This window comes from Danio rerio, chromosome 14, assembly GCF_052040795.2.
Source record: "Danio rerio strain M-AB ecotype USA chromosome 14, GRCz13ab, whole genome shotgun sequence".
NCBI classification, from domain to species: Eukaryota; Metazoa; Chordata; class Actinopteri; order Cypriniformes; family Danionidae; genus Danio; species Danio rerio.
The window spans coordinates 28349626-28369682 of NC_141034.1; the positions used below are offsets into that span (position 1 = coordinate 28349626).

Sequence of the window (20057 nt, forward strand, 5' to 3'; positions counted from 1 at the left end):
ACAACTTCTAGAATCAACATCAATACCATGATCAGTAGTATAACCATGAAATAAGACTTGTTGAATAATAATTATAATTGCAGTAACAAATAAATAAAACATGATGTGTTTCATAATTATGTCTTAATTTGTTTTCTTCCATATCATAAATAGAATTGATTTGTAAAGAGAAAAATAATATATTAATTCAGCAAAGATGTATTTAATTTATCAAGCCAGAATCAAACTTTCATATTGTTATAATTTAAAATGTTTTGTAAATGATGTTCATTTTTAAAGTATGATAAAAAAACTACTTTTTTTCAATATTGATAACAATAAATAAAAATACATTTACTAAAATTAAATGCGTATGAAGCGATGAAATCAATTAAGAGACCACTTGAAAATATTGTTTCTCAGGACTTACTGGAGCTAAAGTAATTTTAAATAGAAACTACATATAATATTAATATTTTTCTGTTTTATCAATCATTTAACTGCACCTTTTGAGAGCACATCATATCTTAAAACATAAAAATATTCTGAACGATTGGTGTTTTTAAAATTTATCAAATATTTGAAACCATGTCAGGATTCTGGATCTCTAACTAACATAATGTATAAACAAATCATGTTGCATAATTAAATGACCACTTTCTAGATGTTTTACTAATCAAAAAAAGTTAAAACAAACTTTGATGTAAAAATTAAGGCTCCTCAAAATCTGATGTTCTTTTAAAATAATTTTATTGCAATTTTTTGCAAACATTTCTGCTGTGACAGGACTAACAACAAAACAGTTTTGTTTAATAAATATTCCAGCAACAATAATGCATTATAATGCTTAATATAAGTCTTAAAGGGGCTAAAAATGTATAGTTCACAAATGTGCTTTTAGCCAGTAGCGACACCGCTGGCCGTTTAGTCAACTACAGACAGCTAATTCTATACTCGTGTACACATAACGCTCGTAATTAATAATGTACACAACATACTCGCAGGAAGGTTCTTTCTTGTTTTTTGATTATAAGTTAAAGGTATCAATACCTTTGCATTGATATACTTTTAGCAAACAAAAAATCGCTAAAAAAAAAAATCAACATTTTAGATCTGTGAGGCTCTGTGAGGGATCTGTGAATCCCTTTCTTTGCACTACACATTGACATTGCATTGTATTCAAATAGCAAAATTGGAGCACACATAAACGTCACTATCTTTTGAATTTTCCATAAACAAACTAGGTCAAAAAAAAGGTCTAGAAGAGCATTCACTGCGTGCAACATATGCTGGATAAGTTGGCGGGTCATTTTGCTGTCGCAAAGCCTAATAAAATAAAGAGCCTAAGCTGAATGAAAATGAGTGAATAAAGGAATAACATTATTGCATATTTTAAATAAAATCTACTAATACATACGTAGGGGCATCACAGTTGTGCAGTGGGTAGCACAATCAGTTGGCATTTCTGTGTGGAGTTTGCATGTTCTCCCTGTGTTTGCAAGAGTTTCCTCTGAGTGCTCTGGTTCCCCCCACAGTCTACATGCGGTACAGGTGAATTGAATTAGCTAAATTGGCCATAGTGTATTCAAGTGTGTGTGCTTGAGTGTGTGGATGTTTCTCAGTGTTGGGTTGCGGTTGGAAGGGCATCCACTGCGTAAAACATATGCTGGATAAGTGGGCGGTTCATTCTGCTGTGGCGACCCCTGATTAATAAAGGGACTAAGCCGAAAAGAAAATGAATGAATGAATGAATGAATGAATGAATGAATGAATGAATGATACATTCAGATTCTTACATACAGCTCCTTTAACAATAATATTGTCATAAATATTTGATGGTATTTTTGTACAAAATAACTTAACACCGACATAATCCATACCCATCCATATTGATATTTTGATCGGAGTTTCACAAAAAAGTGAAAAGATTATACAGTCTGTATGTGCATCTCTCTTCCTCTTTTTAAGAACACTTACCTTTCAGTCATTTCCTATAAGCCTATATTTTGGTTAATTTACTCAAAAGAAAGGAAAAAGTCTTTTCTTCAGAATATAGAGGACTGTAGCTAGGAAGAGAGCAAGAGCGAGGAAAATAAGCAGCTTATCTGTAAGTTCCCGTCGGTTGTATTTAATGATGAGCTTTCTGCCCAGCTGTATAGTTCCTGTCATGGCTTTAAACTCTTCATGAGTTTCCAGAACAGTCCTGGAAGATGTTGCTAAAGGTGTGGAACAAACAGGAACACATTAGTTTCTCAGCATTCAGACAGGGCTTAAATAGAAAAAGAGGCTACTGTGGGATGATCAAAAACTAAAAACATCATTCAGCAAATAAACGTAACTTGGAATGCACTGGTATGGATATTTGGGTTGATACTAATAACCAATATCAGGCCGATTACTTTATAAAGAATGAGTATATTAAGAAATCTTGATATGAAAGCAGCAGACAGCAGATTTGATCTTAAATGGCAGCATTTAGATGTTTTTTTTTTGCAAAGTCATTTACAATTTTAATATTTACATTTTTGTTTTCTGAGAGAGGAGCTACCAAGATGCTGAGATCCTGTCTTTTAATTTTTGCTTTATTCTAGTGTGTGACATAATGCCATGTAATGTAGCTTATGTTACTTTATTTATACCCGAAGGTAGATTTGGTTTGCAGTCAAGAGTCCTCATTTCATAAATACAAACATAGTGACCACAACAAATGGACAAAGATATAAAACATTAACATTACACACGGCTGCACAATTTTCATCAAAGGAGAGTTTAGAGTCAATAATTGTGCCAAGGTATTTAGTAAAAGGCACCAATCAAAACCTTCATGGCAAACAGTTTGTGTGAAAGTATCTTTGACCAACTTTTGACTTTTGAGTTTATAAAGTAAAATTTGCATTGGAAATGAGTAAATGTTGATCTCGTTTTGCCCAATGCTCTCTCAATTTTGTTGTAAATTATGAAACTGTTATGCAGCCTCAGAAGTGTTTCCTGAGATACATTTGAGCCTCTCGAAAATTAGAAAATGTAAATTAATGTAAATTTACACACCGTTCACTTGTTCCAAACCTTTATAAGTTTTTTTATTCTGTTTAACACATAAAAAGATATTTTGAAGAATGTTAGGAACAGGTAACACTCATCGTCGTAAAAAGTAATTCAATGGAAGTGCAATGGTTTCAGGTTTCCAGCTTTCTTCAAAATATCTTTTTTTGTGTTTAACAGAATTAAAAAAACAATGTTTCAAACATGTTTAAAACAAGTGAAGAGTGATTAAATAATAGAATTTTTAGTTTTTGGTAACTTACTCCTTTGGCATAAACTCACCTAATGTGCCCATAGTCTCCTCGCTCTGCTGGACCTGCTGTGACATCATCCGGCTGATGCTCATCAGACTTTCTGTTATGTCACTGGAGGTCTGAGCCAGGCTCTCTTTTGTCATCTTTCTGATCAGATGGAAAGAGAATTCAGGTGATCAGAGGTAAAGGTTAAAAACATGATTAGTGAAGATTTTGCATTTGTATACACTCACCTGTGTCTCACCGACATATCCTCAGAATTTAATAAATCTTCCTTCTCCAGCTTATCAATGGACAGTTTACAGGCAAGATTAGCTTTCCTCCATGCTGTCTGATTACTGCAAGAAAAACACACTCTTCATTTAAGACAAACAAACACTCATCCTTCCTGTTAAACAGAACTTTTGTATTTTTAAACGTTGTACTGTTCTCTTACATTAAAAGCATTCAGAGTAAGCTGTGATTTTAGGGCTTTTTACTCATCAGATTTACCTCAGCATCTGTTTTCGATGTCCTTCAACTTTTAAGAGAAGCATAAGCTTGTCAGACTCCTTGTCCTGTTCTTTGCCCATCTGTTCCAGGTCCTGTTTAGAAAAAGACGGGATTGAATTGTTTTAAATTCAGAATTTGTTTAATAAACAAACCATTTACACATAATGTTTCTCACCTGGATGCGCTGTCTTAGCTTGTTGAATTTCTCTTTCACTATAAGATTTAAATCTGTCAATTTGCTTTGTGGTCCTGTGCATTCATTGACATCCTGCAATGTTTTTAATTCATTAGTAATAATGCTGGACACAGGAGAATAACATTTAACAAACATTATCATTATTTACAATATAAGACTAGTATTCAGAACAAGTTATATTGTATAATATGTTACATGTTAAGTCAACATAACAATAAAATGATTTGGTTAACTTGATAACGTAAAAATGCAATTCATTCATTCTATTTGTAATTTATTTATTCAACATTTTCAAGATTTTATAAAAAATATTGTGCCTAAACGCACTAATATGAAACTTTTGTCAGGTTTAAGCTTTAGAAATAGAGTTTGATTCATACCTGAACAAGAGCTTTTAATTCTAAATCAAACTTGATTATTTCTTGTTCACATATTCGGACGTGTACATCAGCAGATGCTGCCATCGTTGCAGTCTGAAGGCTTACAGCTTCCGGACGCAAAAAAAACTGCCAATTTTCAAAATAAAAGTCGTGACGCTCCTTATTTTCTCAGTGTGTTTATTTACTGTTTTCTTCTGATGACTAAATGTTTAAAATGGGTTTAATTTGAAACACATTTTCACGACTTTTCTGAGGCATAGTCTTGCGTCATTTTCTTTTATAATCATCAGCTATCTGTTTGTTTTTCCAAGTTCGTTCGTCCATTCATTCATTCATTCATTCATTCATTCATTTTCTTTTTGGCTTAAAGCCCCTATATTAACCAGGGGTCGCCATAGCGGAATGAACCATCAACTTAACCAGCACATGCAGATGCCTTTCCAGCCGCAACCCAACTCTAGGAATGTTTTTTTTTCAAGTAACTTCATTTATTTTATTAACCTAAAAATCTATTTATCTAAATTAAATTAATTTATTTAGTTTTTAATGCTTTACAATTCATATTTTTATTAAATAAATTAATATAATTTAATCAGATCTTTCATTATTATTATTATTATTATTATTATTATTATTATTATTATTATTATTATTATTTTTTTTTTTTTATCTGATTTAACCGATTTGGCCAGCATCCTTGCAAAAATTAGAAGTGGAGTTATTTCTCCAACACTTCTACTTTCCCAACAAGTCAATACATATATAGTCTCTGCTGACATCTAGTGGTAGTGAGAAGAAAACCAACATCCAAATATTGTACAAACGAGAGAAACATTAACATTAACATTAACTATCTCTTTAATTTCTTTTTTGACACTATACTTTTACAGGTAACTGAGTGTTATTTACAGTAGCCAGCCCACCTCTATCAAAAAGCAGACAAGCTTTTGGCACAGTTTAGCTTTATCAGTTTTAATTCTCAGTTTTAGACATTTGCTAGTTTACAGTTGAGAAGGAAGTTGGGATCTGGTCCTGTACATTCACTGTTTGTTTTGGCAGTGAGGCATGTCAGCAGTTGTCCAGCTTTCCAGCTCCAGAGTTTGTTTGATTGTTGGACTCATTGAATATTTGCACTGTACAGGTGAGCTGAGAGTTCAGAGCATGAGAGACACTTGCAGAGCAACAGATCTGAGAGGATGCAGCAGGTACGTTTTCCTTTGTGGAATTTATTGAGTAATATAATATAACAGAAATGTTTTTGAAAAAAGAAAAAAACTAAAATTTTGAAGTGAAATGTTTCATTTTGTTTAAGACATTTGTGAATGAAAAAAAAAATAGACAACATGATTTTATGTGCATTAATGTGTACACAATTAATATTTGGTTCGGGTTTGTGCATGGAAACTACTACAGTAAGTATTACTTTAATTGCCAAATGGTTAATTTCATGTCCCTGAACAATCTCTGAATTTTTATAATGTTGCTGAAAATTTTCATAGTTTAAGAAGATTGTATGGAGTTGTTGCACCAGTTAGTTGTGATTTTACACAAATGAACAGTTGTAAAGCAAAAGTAAAACTATTCATGATTCATGTTAACGTTACTAAATACAATACTATTGTTTGGGCCCAAACATTACTGCAAAACATAAACTACTATATATATTAACTTTGTTAACTGTATATATATTTTAAAAAATTATATGTGCGACAACTTGCACTGCATGACATTATTATATTATTGTATTATTATTATCTCCGTATGATTTAAGTGTGTTTGCTCAACAGATATAATGTTATGCTATAATCATATAGTGTAATATTTGTTTGATAGTAATAGTCTACTTTATTTCATTATTCTAAAACAACTATTTTATTCTGTAAACTACTGGTATTAGAGCCATGTTTGAAATAAAAATAAGAAATAGTTTGTTTTATTCTAACACAATACCAAGTACTAAGATTATTTTTGTGGAATACCCCAGAATTTTAATCACAAGAAAAGACCAAAATTTTTTGAAAGAAAAAAAGCATTAAATTACAGTATTTTTAATAATAAAATAATAATAATAATAATATTTTTTTACTAAGACCTACACACCATAAATTCCTGAGAAGTTGTCTCTAAGTGGTAAGTTAAAATTTTTTTCATAGCTGTACAAATAATGTTAATTTTAGGTCACAGACGAAAATGCAAAAAAGTCATAAAGCATAAAGTCATGATATAAATAAATAAAAAAGGTTTGAAATAACTTAAATCTTTTCCTATTATGATATGCAAAAGCACTTCTTAATGAGTTTTCCCTCAAAACCTTATGCTTAGATAACTAAGCTAGTCCACCAATCCTGTTTTTTCCTTTTGTGAAGATTTGTCAAAAATTGATTGAGGTTCACATGCCATTACCCAATACTTTGTTTTGACCCTGTTTGGTGATTAGCTCTTTAAGGTGCATTTTTTTACTCCTTAAAAAATGTTTTGGCCCACATTTTGGATTGAATAATATACTGACACAACTCTGATAAATATTATGATATGATAATGATAACCTATGGAAAAAAGGACAACCAGGCGGTAACAATGACTGTTAAAGGGTTTGAGACGTTTATTACAGCTTTTTTAAATTATAAGCTGGACGGTATAGTGAGTGAAAATGACAAGTATTTTAAATATAGCATTTAGTTTAGGTATTTTTCACTACATTGTGTTACTGAGGATTAAGTAGAAACAAGAACGATTTGCAAAATGCATACACTGCAAACCAAAGTGTTTCTTAGAGTTTTTGTCTTGTTTCTAGTCCAAATATCTAAAAATGATTAACTCAAAAAGCCTTTTCTAGACAAGTAAAACATATTGTCTTGTTTTAAAAAATAATGAAGTGAGTTTTTTACTTTAAAACAAGCAAAATAATCTGCCAGAGTAAAATAATTTTGTTTTTCATTTTCACATAAGTTTATTTTACTCACCACATTGGCAGATTATTTTACTTAAGGAAATTTTGACTCATGATTTCTTAAATAAAACAATTTGTTTTACTTGTCTAAAATACTTCTTGATTTATTTTTGTTTGATATTTGGACTAGAAAGTAGACAAAAAAAAATCTTAGAAAAGTTAGAAAAGCATTTTTTTTTGCAGTAAAGTTGAATATTGTAGTAAATTTCTAGTAAATATAAATATTAATTATATTTGCCGATGGACAGTAACAATCCACAAATATGTTGTTGATTTCTGCTGAGGGTGGAGTTAGCGTCCCATTTTGACTGATGATTTTTTATACAGAGGAACCTGTCTAACGGGATTAACTAAAGCATTTAGAAGAAGGATCTGCATCCGTGGACTAGAAAGTGCTGTTTGTCAAGTGCTTAAAGTCTTTTTTATATAGCAAGTGGCATTAGTGAGTGTTTTAATTGTGCGCTACACTAACCCCAGGTAACATACTCCTAAATCCACTGTCTTTAACATTCATTCTAACATCAACAGACTGTCGAACTCTGATGGTCCTGTAAAAAACATTTAAGATTATATAACAAAGAATTGACTCAGTCATTTTGTAGATGCTTTTGTACACAGTGACTTATAGTATACTGTAGTGTTTACAATATATAGTTGCTATAGTGCAAGTAAATTAAACACACATGAAGAGATATTGACTTTCAGTGCTCGATAGTGTGTTTCCAGATGGCCATCAGTAAACAGGCCAGCATGAACAAATACTTACATGCTTAGTTTATTGTAATTATTATTTTTTGTGTGTATTTTGTTGTCATGTATTTGTATTGACTTATCAAACTTTGCTGTCATTAAAGTTACTTACAAGTGATGATAAAAAAGCACTTCAAATCAGAGAGACAGCAATAAACTTGACAAGTCAAAGTTAGTTTAGAATATGCCTATTATACTCCTTCGTCAATTCCTTAAAGCTGTGTAAATCACAATGTTTTCCAAAAATATGGAGTGTTGATAAAAATGTGTCTGGTGCATACGGAGAAGAGAATGTGTTCTTCCAGTGCTTTGTCAAAACCACCCAGAAGGTGGTTTTGTGGTTATTGATATTGATATAGGTGGTTATTTTTCAAATAATATAAACTGTTTTTAAGAAATAGTCCTAGTTTCAACAGAGTCCTGTTGAAGTTCTGTTAAATATTGATGAAGGATATTGCTCTTTTCTGCAAAAAAAGGTTTTTAATCATATAGTACGCTTACTTTAAGTTAAGTTTAATGCTTTCAATATGCAAAACAGTACAGATGATGCTCATACATTGATCTGTGAATTTATTGGTCTAATAAATTATTCTAAAAATTATTTAAAAGAACATTCTTTTAAATAAACTTTTTAAAGAATAGTTTCACATGATATTTGACTTTTTTTTTAATTAACAAAACTGCTTTACTGTTTATTAAAACCTTAAAAGTATGTTAGCCAATCCATCTGGTCCAACAAAGGCAAATGATATTAAAGAAGGGATGATTCTTGATAATTTTTTTTTTTTTATCAACTCATTTTTTCCACTTATCCAAGGTCAAGTCACTGGGCCAGAACTCATTTTGACCACTTATGTTATTTGGGACACTTGTATCAGAGAGCTTGTCCTTTTGGTCAAGACCCAATCTGCCAGTCAATCTCACATTCCATCCTTCCTTCATTCGTGAACAAAACCAAGATACATAAACTCCTACATCTGGGGTAAGGACTCTCCTCCAACCTGGAGATGGCAGGCCACCTTCTTTCAGACGAGCCCTTAAACCTTCCAGTATATGCTGAAGGATCTTGTTTAATGAAGCCAACAAGACAACATCATGTGAAAACAGCAGTAGGCCCTAAATCAGACTCCCTTCGGCCCAAGACATAGTCCCTAGAAATTCTGTCTATAAAAATAAAGACTAGAACCGATGACAAAGATCAGTCCTGCAGGAGTCCAACATGCATCAGGAATAAGTCTAACTTTTTGCCAACCAAACACCTTCTATAATCATGCAGACCCCAGACAGTCTTTTACAGACCCCTCCAACCCCATTTTCAGAGCACCCCCAGAGAGTACCACGAGGGACACGTCAAATCCCTTCTTTAGGTCCACAAAACACATGTGGACTGGTTGGGCATACTCCCATGAACCCTCTTGCATCCTAGTGAGGTTACAGAGCTTGTCCAGTGTTCCGCAGCCTGGACGAACCTGCATTGTTCCATTGATCCTTCTCTTAGTATACTGGTATAGGCTTGGCAGGGAGGCTGGGGAGTGTGATCTGGTTGCAAGAAACTCTCTGGCCCCCCTTCTTGAAAATGGAAACCATCATGCCAGTTGTCCAGTTAAGAAGTACTGTCCCCGACCGCCACATGATGTTGTACTCTAGAGGTATGTCAGCCAAGACATCCCCCCAACATCCAGAGACTTGAGGTACAGAGAGTGTATCTCATCCACCCCTGCTGCTTTGCCACTGCAGAGCTTGCAGACTACCTTAGTGACTTCAGCTTGGGTGTTGAGTGAGTCCACCCCTGCATCCCGGATCTCTGCTTCCTCAATGATGAATGGATAATTTAATGAAACTTCTGACCTTGATTGTGTTTCTATGTGCATGACTACACATTCATGCACTTCCCCAGACACAGCAAACAATATGTGATAAATCCAGATATACTGAAATGGATCACCAAATACAGTACATTTACTTTCTTCACTGAGGTAGATGAACCTGTTGTGTCCAGCGCAACAACAGCTCATTTTGATTATTTGTTCAGTTTCAGAGACATGCAGCTCATTGAAGAAAATACTTTTGGGGGGTTTCCATGGGTTGTGTAATGTTTTTGTTCCTTTAGTTTATCAAAATGATGCACAGTTGCGCACAAAGAATGGTCAAGAATTATATCAATTAATGCTTTAAATTACAAATTGTTTCTTGGCAAAAATTCCACTGTAAAACTGAAAGCTGATATTAATGTCACCCATTTTTTAAAAAAAGTCTATTGTGCTTAATAGAAATGTATGTAACTAAAAAATACTGTATTAAGACCTAAACTGACTAAATAGAAACAGATTTCATAAGTTCCCAGCATGCTTTACAAATGTTTTTATTATGAAACTAAGCATAAACAAGATAAACATAAGAAGAACTACATCTTCAGTCTTCTCGGTCTTCAATCTTGTGCTATGTTGGGATTTAAAGGTTTCTGTTTCATCAAAATTTGTTAGGTCACCATTGTGGTGAAGAGTAGAACCTGTGGTTTAGTTGAGGATGAGTTGAAAATACTTAAAGATATATTGCATGATTCATAACTATATTCTTTCTAGTCTCTTTGATAGAATTTTACAGCTAAGACAATCATAATAACAATGTGATGTTTAAGCAAACACAAATTAATTAATTCAACAGTTCAATTAAATTGTATTTGCAATTAGAAAAGTATGAAGCCAGGAGCAGGAGACTGTGTTAATGAGAGAAAATTGTGTATAATCCAGTCTGATCTCACGAGGAAACATAAGTATTTTACGTTTTGTCAGTTTAGTGGCTAATTCGTACAAGTTCAGTCGTATAAAAATGAACGGTTTTAAAAAAGGAGGCGTGGAACCCAACCCCACCCCTAACCCCAACCGTCATTGGGTGATGAGCAAATTATACTAAATTGTACAAATTAGATTGTACGTATTCGTACGAATTAGCTACTAAATCAAAAGTTACAAATTGTCATGAGATAGCGTTAATATAATCACAAACATGTTGGTGTATGTTACAAGCACCAGCGATCCAGCGACTGGACATCGACAGAGAACTACACACACACACACCACACTATCGAACTACAAGTCCCGCCATGCACTACACACTCACACCTGTACCGGTACTTTTTTGATTACACACATACACAGCTGGGAGTTGCTCAAGGACTGATTACATGGATCATATAAACAGCACGCAAACACACAGACATTACCGAGTCTTGTTATCTGTTACTGACATTACAACAGGGTTTCCCTTGCCTTGTCTAGCTGTGTTTTGACCCTTGCTTTGTCTTATTATTTATCCTGCCTGCCGTCTGTACAAACCGCTCACCTATTTTATTGACCATGATTCTGGATTATCTGTATGCATCTGTTTACCCCTGTTTTGACCGTTGTCTGCCTGACTAATCTTAAAAATAAACTGCACATTGATCCTCACCCCTGTTGTCCAACTCTGTTGTGTTAGTGTATTACAAAAAATAAAATTGTCAGCTTTTAATTACTTAAATAAAAATAGATAGTGAAAGTTGGTTCACTCAAATATTTTGAGTAATCTAGATTTATCAGGTTTTATATAGTGGAATATACTGTATGCCATGTGTCACATGGGATCATACTTTAATGTTTTGCCATCACTTCTGTTGTATATGTAGACATGCTTGACCAGGACTTTTTTATTTGGTGTTTTGTGGTTAGAAAAAGAAGGTAAACATACAGTAGCTAAAACATGCAACATCAGAAAACAATGACTGACTTTTGAATTTGTTCCTTGATTTTTGTTTACACAGATAAGCAAAAATGAAGACTCTACAAAAAGACACACAACAGAAACATCCAACTTTTAAAAGACAAACATAATCACATATCTCCTGCCTTCTTCAGTTCATCATGAATCTCTCCAGTTTCATCAATGGGACAGATAGTCCCATCCCTGGTTTCATCTCATGGAAGACAGCCATGATCACCTTCATAACTGTTCCCCTGTCCCTCATCACCATCACAGGTAACGTCCTGGTCATGATCTCCTTTCGGGTCAACCCACTCCTGAGGACAGTAAGCAACTACTTTCTCTTAAGCTTGGCGGTGGCTGATGTAATTTTGGGCTCCATCTCGATGAACCTCTATACTACATACATCTTGCTTAATGGGTGGACTTTAGGCAATCTTGCCTGTGATGTGTGGTTGGCTGTGGACTATGTGGCAAGCAACGCCTCTGTTATGAACCTGCTGGCCATCAGTATTGACCGCTACCTTTCTGTCATGCGACCTCTGACCTATCGAGCTAAAAGAACACCCAAAAGAGCCATGATAATGATTTCTCTAGCGTGGACCATCTCGTTTGTGATTTGGGCTCCAGCAATTTTGTTTTGGCAGTATATAGTTGGGGAACGGACTGTTCAGGAAAATGAGTGTTCAATACAGTTTCTGTCAGAGCCTGTGATCACCTTTGGAACAGCCATCGCTGCATTTTACCTGCCAGTAAGTGTGATGGTGGCATTGTACTGGCGTGTGTATCGTGAGACAGAGAAGCGCTCTCAGAAGCTGGCTGGACTGATGGCGTCACAGGGAGGACGAACTGGAAATGCATCTCAGGTGGGTTTTACAGTAAAGACCTTGTCCATTATTTATTTTTTTCCTTTAGTTTGCATCACAGTGGGTAAAGCATGACATAAAATGCTGTTGTTGAACACTTAAAATGCTTTTTGTTTTCATTACAGATCACATTCAAACAAATGTTAAGTTATTTCAAATACAAACAAGCCTAAATTTGGGTGTTAAAAAAAGATTTGTTTATTAAAAGGTTCCTTAGGGAATCTGAAATCATTCTGGTTCTTCTTGCTCCCTCTGTTGGCTACATTTTTTCCTTGTTTATTTATGGTCACATTTTATTATTTCCCTTATCTTGAGGTTTGTTTAAAAGACTACAATGTTCCTAAAAAGGAAATGTTTTACAGGCAACAATGTTGCTGAAAAAATCCCTTCTTCACTTAAAATGCTGTATTTCCAGTAGGCCAGGGGTGTCCAAACTCAGTCCTGAAGGGCTGGTGTCCTGCATATTTTTGTTTCAACCCCAATCAATCACACCTGAACCAGTTAATCAAGCCTTTTTGTCTAGATATACTAGAGGCTTCCAGGGAGGTGTGTTAAAGGAATATGGAGCTAATCTATGCAGGACATTGGCCCTCCAGGAATGAGTTTGGACACACCTGCAATAGGCGGTAATGTTAATATCAGCTACACAATCTTTTAGTTTTGTGAATTTGTACAAATGATCAGGTTGAGAGGAGATGTACACTCACAGGCAACTTTATTAGGTACACCTGCTCAACGCAAATTTCCAATCAGCCAATCACATGGCAGCAAGTGCATTTAGGCATGTAGACATGGGCTGCATCCGAAACCGCATACTTCCATACTATATAGGACGCTAAAATCAGTATGCGAGCCGAGTAGTATGACCGAATTCATAGAATTCGAAAATCAGTATGCGAGAAGTACCCGGATGACTTACTACTTCTGGCCAGATTCTAAAGTGCGCATCACATGCATGCTGCGCTATCCCATGATGCCCCACGAACGAATTCATGAATGGGAGTAAAGCGACGCAATTGACGCAGGTTTGTCACGTGACAATGACAAAATGGCGGATGTAGTACGTCCGAATTCCATTCATACTTTTCACGTTCATAGAACGTACTTTTCTAACGGCCGAGTAGTACGTTTAAATTCAAATGCAGTACCTACTGAGTAGTAGGCGGTTTCGGACGCAGCCATGGTCAAGACGATCTGCTGCAGTTCAAACCCAGCATTAGAATGGGAAAGAAAGATGATTTAAGTGACTTTGAATGTGGCATGGTTGTTGGAGCCAGACAGGCTGGTCTGAGTTTTTTAGAAACTGCTGATCTACTGTGATTTTCACGCACAACAAACTCTTGGGTTGGGTTTACAGAGAATGGTCCGAAAAAGTGAAAATATCCAGTGAGCTGTAGTTCTGTGGGCACAAATGCCTTATTGATGCCAGAGGTCAGAGGAGAATGGCCAGACTGGTTCGAGCTGATAGAAAGGCAAGAGTAACTCAAATAACCACTCATTACAACCAAGGTATGCAGAAGAGCATCTCTGAAAGCACAACACATCCAACCTTGAGGCGGATGGGCTACAGCAGCGGAAGACCAAATTGGGTGCCACTTCTGTCAGCTAAGAACAGGAACCTGAGGCTACAATTCGCACAGGCTCACCAAAATTGGACAATAGAAGATTGGAAAAACTTTGCGTGGTCTGATGAGTCTTGATTACTGCTGCAACATTCGGATGGTAGGGTCGAATTTTGCATCAGCAACATGAAAGCATGGATACATGCTCCCTTGTTTTAATGGTTCAGACTGCTGGTGATGTAAAGATGTAGGGGAAATTCTCTTGGCACACTTTTGGCCCATTATTAACAATTGAGCATTGTGTCAATCCCACGGAGTATTGTTGCTGACCATGTCCATTCCTTTATGACCATAGTGAACCCATCTTCTGATGGCTACTTCCAGCAGGATAACACACCATGTCATAAAGTGTGAATCATCTCAGACTGGTTTCTTGAACAAGATAATGAGTTCACTGTACTCAAATGGCCTCCACAGTCACGAGATCTCAATCCAATAGAGTACCTTTGGGATGTGGTGGAATGGGAGACTTGCATCATGGATGTGCAGCTGACAAATCTGCAGCAGCTGCATGATTCTATCATGCCAATATGGAACAAAATCTCTGAGGAATAGTTCCAGTACCTTATTAAATTAATGCCACGAAGGATTAGGGGGTACAAACCCAATACCCAGTACTATCTAGAAAAGTGGCTGGTGAGTGAAAAGTGTATCGTTGGAAGAACAGTGGATACTAACCTCATGTTTTTTAATGATATGGTCTTGCCGTAACATACAGTATATAATGTAAAAATGAAGGGATCAAGAACTGAGTCTTGCATTACACTACAGTGTACTTTGATTGATATTACTACTGTCCACTGTGGTGTATTGAAGTACAATATATAGTTGTAGAAAATGTACATATTTGTTTATATTACTATAGCTATTGTACTACTATAGCAACAATAGAATTACCACAACAGATCAGTTCAAGATCATAATATGGTTCAAAAACACGATAATATTTAATATACTTTACTGTAGCATTGATATTAATAAAGGATATTTTAGCTTTTTATTTAACTAGGAGCTGATAGAGGGGCACTGTGCAACATTTTAAAAGAACATTAGCATATAGCATGTAGCAAACAAACAAGGATTATATAAAACACAACATAAAAAACACCATTGACTGTTAAAAATTGACTAAGTCAAATTTATACAGTGTAAAAATGTGTAACATTCTTAAATCTAAAAAAATTCTTAAATTTTAATTCCTGTCTTTCAGAGATCATGTCAGAGCAGTTCTCGCAGTAATGAAGATGTCAGACCACAAACAGACCAGCAGCAGCAGCAGCTCAGAAATGAACCAAGGCCTGTCTGTCCAAGCTTCACCCATCGAACAGCAGCCTGTTGGAAGAAACAAAGGGAAAGGGAAGACATTTCCAACTCATACGCTACAAACAACCATCCACAAGTGGACTTTATTTCTTCAAGAACAGACCATAATAACAAATACATCCCGCTAGTTGGAATGGATAAGTCTGCGGCCAATAAACCTCACGATGCCACCATGAACAACAGCGATCAGTCAGAAAGTCCGAATTCCCTTATGAATCCTGCAACCACACAAGCTTCTGCTCTATTACTGAACGCAGGTCAGAGGAGCAGAAAAGCCCGCACTTCATCACTGATCAAGGAGAAGAAAGCAGCCCGGACCCTCAGTGCCATTCTTCTGGCTTTCATTGTAACATGGACACCATATAACATCATGGTTCTGGTATCCACGTTCTGCGACAATTGTGTTCCTGAGAGACTTTGGAAACTGGGATACTGGCTCTGCTATGTTAACAGCACAGTCAATCCGCTCTGCTACGCGCTCTGTAACAAACACTTCCGTGTCACATTTAGGGCACTGCTGCTCTGTAGGTGGAAGGAACATAAGAAGGGAATAAGGTGGACCCCGAATGGAAATGCCTGAATATGTCATGTACATTCTACCGAAACCTGCCTCCACGGTGGCTAAGTGGCTAGCACAGTTGCCTCACACCAAGAAGATCGCTGACTCAAGTTAAGGCTGGACCAGGAGGCCTTCCTGTGTGAAGTTTGCATGTTGTCTTCATGTGGGTTTCCTCTGGGTGCTTCGCTTACCTTCACAGTCCAATGAAATGGTATAGGTGAATTGGAATAGGTGTATAGGTGAATTAGATAAACTAAATTGGACTTAGTTGTATGAATGGGGTAGTGTGCAAGCACTGAGGATCGTGCTGGCTTACAGTATAGCCAGAGTATAATTGCCAGAGTATAATTGGCATTTCATTCTGCTGTGGTAACCTCTGATGAATCAGGAAATAAGCTAAAGAGCAGTGAATGAGTTAGTGAGAGTCCCATCTTTCAGTTCTATCTCAAATCTCTCTCAGAATTAAAAAAAAAAAGCATTTTAAATGGGCTTGAGGAAATCATGTCAGATCAGCTACTAGACACGGCTTTCAAACACTCCATTGCCTGAGAAGCTCCTTTGTAAACTGTTGGTCATTAGAGACAATCACAGCCATATCTGTTGAGTGTATGAACACAATGGTCAACCAGCAGTGTTCAGGTATCCACTCATCATATGCTGCTATCAGCACTTTGTTTTATACATTGCAGTACAGACTCGAACAACACTACTGGTACCACAGCCCATTATAAAAGCATGGTCTCACTACTTGACCGAATAATTCAGAAGCAGTGTCATTTCACAGGATAAGAATAATCATGATTAATAAGAGCCCACGCAACACCTCTCTTTATCTCCCTGGTTAACAGTTGAAGCTTGAATCAAGTTTAAATCACTGATGCTTGCTTCTTTTACCTCTACCTGCTGCTGAAGGTCTACAACAGGGGTGTCCAAACTCAGTCCTGGAGGGCCGGTGTCCTGCAACTTTGATCTCTAACTTGCCTCAACACACCTGCACAGTTGTTTCTAGAAAGCCTAGTAAGAGCTTGATTAACCAGCGTATCTGATTGGGGTTGGAACTAAACTTTGCAGGAGACCAGCCCTCCAAGACCGGGCACCCCTGGTCTAAACACTCTCCAGGAGCCTTTGATCAGAGTGGGAGCACCACCTTGTGATGCCATCGCAGAAAGACTATAAGTCACTTTCCAAAACCTTTTCATTCAATTTTCCACGCTGGTGGAATGATCTTCCCATTCCCACTCGATTGCTAATACACTCCTTTAAATGACAACTAAAAACCCATCTCCTCCAAGAACGATTGAACCCTGGTGAATAATACCAAAACCACCCACTAAAGCACACATACTCTCTCTCTCTCTCTAAAAAAATAAAATAAAACTACTTTAGCACTAAATTCTTTGAGGACATCCAAGTTACTTTGAATAGCACTTCACTTAAGAGCACATAACATTTTCTTGTTAAATTGCTGAATACCTTCTCAATTGTAAGTTGCTATGGACAAAAGCATCTGCTGAATGACTAAACGGAAATGTAATAAATAGACATTGTCCTCACATCATCTTAGGACTGGCAGTCCCAAAATTAGCCAGTTGTTCCCTACAACTAAAGCTAACAGATGCTAACGTTGTCTTGATTGTTGTCAACACACAAATCTGTTGGTTTAGTCCAGGGTTTCATGACCTTTTAAGTTGATTTTTTACAGTTTTTGTGGTATCACTAAATTCAGCATTTATTGACCAATCCTGTCAAATGCTGTATTATGATGCCAAATGCCTTGAAAAGATCCTAGTAGTATATAAGCTGAGCATGATGTTCAGATTCTCTGTTTTTGTATCAGTTTTTACACTTTCATTGCCTTAGCGAGCACTGAAAAAATAACAATGTAGCATCTGGGTATGTGTTTGTGAGGAATAAACTCTTGACATAACTTTGTATTAGAACTCTAGATATGAAAGCAGCAGTGAGATAGGGAAAAACTATTTGTAATTGTGTAAAATGCGTTTTATCATTGTGTGTGTATTTACAGTGCAATGTAATAGATATGTTTACATGACCACAGCTTCAATCAAAATCAGTTTTAAAGGCCTGAAAATGAAAACTTGCTCAATTTAAAAATGAATGTATAAGAAATCACATGTATTACATGTTGAATGTATACTGTGTATATAGTTGAATGTATAATGAGTAAGTTTAATGACAACCTCTGTCTAGACAAAGAATATTTCAGTGATTTTTGAATTCAGTGTTTTATTTCAGTGTCTTTTTTAATACATTGTTTTCATGTAAGCATACGCTTGAATACAAAGTGCTACTTTATATATGGTGAAAATTAAGGGACCATTTGACAATGATCAGTTTATCTAAGTTTATGATTTATGTTTGAGTAAAATTTAACATTTTGTTCTGTGAACTACTGATGAAATTTCTTCAAAATTTAAAATAAAATGTCATTTAGAATTTTTTTTTATAAGATGTACTGTGAGAAACAAAGCTATTGTGCTCTTCATATGAGCAATATCACATGTGTAGCAGGGTGATACGGCTGTGAATCAGCACTGGTGAGAGGAGTGTGTGATATTGCAAGTGTGATATTGCTTTTACAACAGTTCGATCATGGCTTAATTAGCCATATCGCTCTGCTACGAGTTTAGTTTTGCATTTGTACAACAGTTTTATGGCATAATTGTGTACATAAAAAAGAACATGGAGAGTCTAAAAATCCTTTTGTTTGAGGAATTCCTTTCTTCCGCCATTCATTCACATCCGCAGCTGATGTCAGAACAGCAGAAACTGTTGCTACTTCACCAAAGTCACTTAAGAGCTAGTATTTGAATGATTTTCTAGCGTAATTTTTAAAGAGATGACAAAACGGGTAATTTTGTCAACATTTATGATCATATAAGGCTGAATGGTATGAAATGACATCAGTCTACAGAGATTTCCCAGTATTTCTGTTGCAATCAGGAAAATCACAATAATTAACCACTAAAAAGCCAAATGCAAACACTATCAGACTACTTTTACACTGAACATATGCAGGCTTTCATTTTTTTTTTTCTTTTTACTGAACTAGTCTGCTTTTAGTAGCAAAAGCAGAAGACTCATTAGAAACAGATGGCCAACCAAAAAATAAATCAGGATTATACAAAGCGGCCAAAACAAAATACATACATTCCCGGTATGCGAGTCCCATCTCACACTCAATGCACTACAATTACTATGGCATAAAAACAGCACTACAACATACAGAAGAGAGAGATCGACTTAGAATATCACTTACCTGTTTAATGATTTGATCAGCTGTAGTTTGAAATTAAGCTGTTTTTCTCCCCCAAGGACTTATTATGCATCTCTGTCACCATCTTGTGGCAGAGCGCCAACTGTCTTTGCACTGCTCAGTATGACGACAATCTAAACAACATTCTTGCCTAAAAAAAGCCTCAAAAGTACTTTATGTTGTCCAACAGAAGCAATATTTGTCAAACTGTAGTGAGTTTGTTCCTCTGCTGTCACTCTATGTAGGTGGAGTAATACACAAGGGTGGATGTATGAGTGCTGTTCAGTGGTGTAAAGTAACTAGTTACAAATATTCTAATTACTGTAATTAAGTGTTTTTTCTCAGGACTTGTTATTTAATTTAAAAATGTGTACTTTGACTTTCCCTTGAGTACATTTTTAGTACACTATTGATACTTTTACTCCACAACCTTTCTTCAACCTACAGTCACTACTCTAGGGACAAATAATAAAAAATAAATCAGTCCTGTAATTCCTGTCCAATCAAATCACACAGAGAAGTAAAGAGGTAAATCGCAATCTAAGACTACCTCAAGACATGGGCGATTTATAATTGCACCAAACTGGAAGCATTTAAATTGTCCAAGAAGATGTCCAAAATCTTTACAT

General features: G+C 35.7%; 2 protein-coding genes across 7 annotated transcripts; one reads left to right on the plus strand and one right to left on the minus strand.

Moving 5' to 3' along the window:
* Window positions 1–712: 712 nt before the first annotated feature.
* On the minus strand, window positions 713–4438 carry bnip1a (BCL2 interacting protein 1a). 2 transcript variants are annotated; one of them, XR_015507407.1, is made up of 6 exons: window positions 4344–4438; window positions 3943–4035; window positions 3768–3859; window positions 3509–3613; window positions 3304–3418; window positions 713–2195 (listed from the first exon to the last, which is right to left on the minus strand). XR_015507407.1 is itself a non-coding variant. In XM_087281482.1 (6 exons), the coding sequence occupies exons 1-6, from the start codon at window positions 4425–4427 to the stop codon at window positions 1999–2001; spliced, it is 690 nt and encodes a 229-aa protein (XP_087137608.1). In that variant the 5' UTR covers window positions 4428–4438; the 3' UTR covers window positions 713–1998. The 2 variants fall into 2 exon arrangements, 1 of the variants encoding a protein (XP_087137608.1); XM_087281482.1 differs by having other exon boundaries at window positions 3304–3422.
* Window positions 3317–18467, plus strand: chrm1a (cholinergic receptor, muscarinic 1a). 5 transcript variants are annotated; one of them, XM_087281456.1, is made up of 4 exons: window positions 3317–3457; window positions 5485–5548; window positions 11843–12647; window positions 15480–18467. In XM_087281456.1, the coding sequence occupies exons 3-4, from the start codon at window positions 11943–11945 to the stop codon at window positions 16170–16172; spliced, it is 1398 nt and encodes a 465-aa protein (XP_087137582.1). In that variant the 5' UTR covers window positions 3317–3457; window positions 5485–5548; window positions 11843–11942; the 3' UTR covers window positions 16173–18467. The 5 variants fall into 5 exon arrangements, 3 of the variants coding, with proteins under 3 accessions (XP_087137582.1, XP_087137583.1, XP_087137581.1); XM_087281457.1 differs by lacking the exon at window positions 3317–3457 and adding an exon at window positions 5128–5233; XR_015507404.1 differs by lacking the exon at window positions 3317–3457 and having other exon boundaries at window positions 5471–5548; window positions 15480–17076; window positions 17231–18467.
* The last annotated feature ends 1590 nt before the right edge of the window (window positions 18468–20057 follow it).

What these genes read in the sequence shown, in the direction of transcription:
- chrm1a (XM_087281456.1), top strand. Translation starts at nt 11,943, where the DNA reads ATGAATCTCTCCAGTTTCATCAATGGGACAGATAGTCCCATCCCTGGT. An exon ending in GAACTGGAAATGCATCTCAG is followed by an intron (nt 12,648 to 15,479) that starts GTGGGTTTTACA and finishes CCTGTCTTTCAG; the next exon opens with AGATCATGTCAGAGCAGTTC.
- bnip1a (XM_087281482.1), bottom strand. Translation starts at nt 4,427, where the DNA reads ATGGCAGCATCTGCTGATGTACACGTCCGAATATGTGAACAAGAAATA. An exon ending in AGCTAAGACAGCGCATCCAG is followed by an intron (nt 3,860 to 3,942) that starts GTGAGAAACATT and finishes TTTTCTAAACAG; the next exon opens with GACCTGGAACAGATGGGCAA. An exon ending in CATCGAAAACAGATGCTGAG is followed by an intron (nt 3,614 to 3,767) that starts GTAAATCTGATG and finishes TTTTTCTTGCAG; the next exon opens with TAATCAGACAGCATGGAGGA.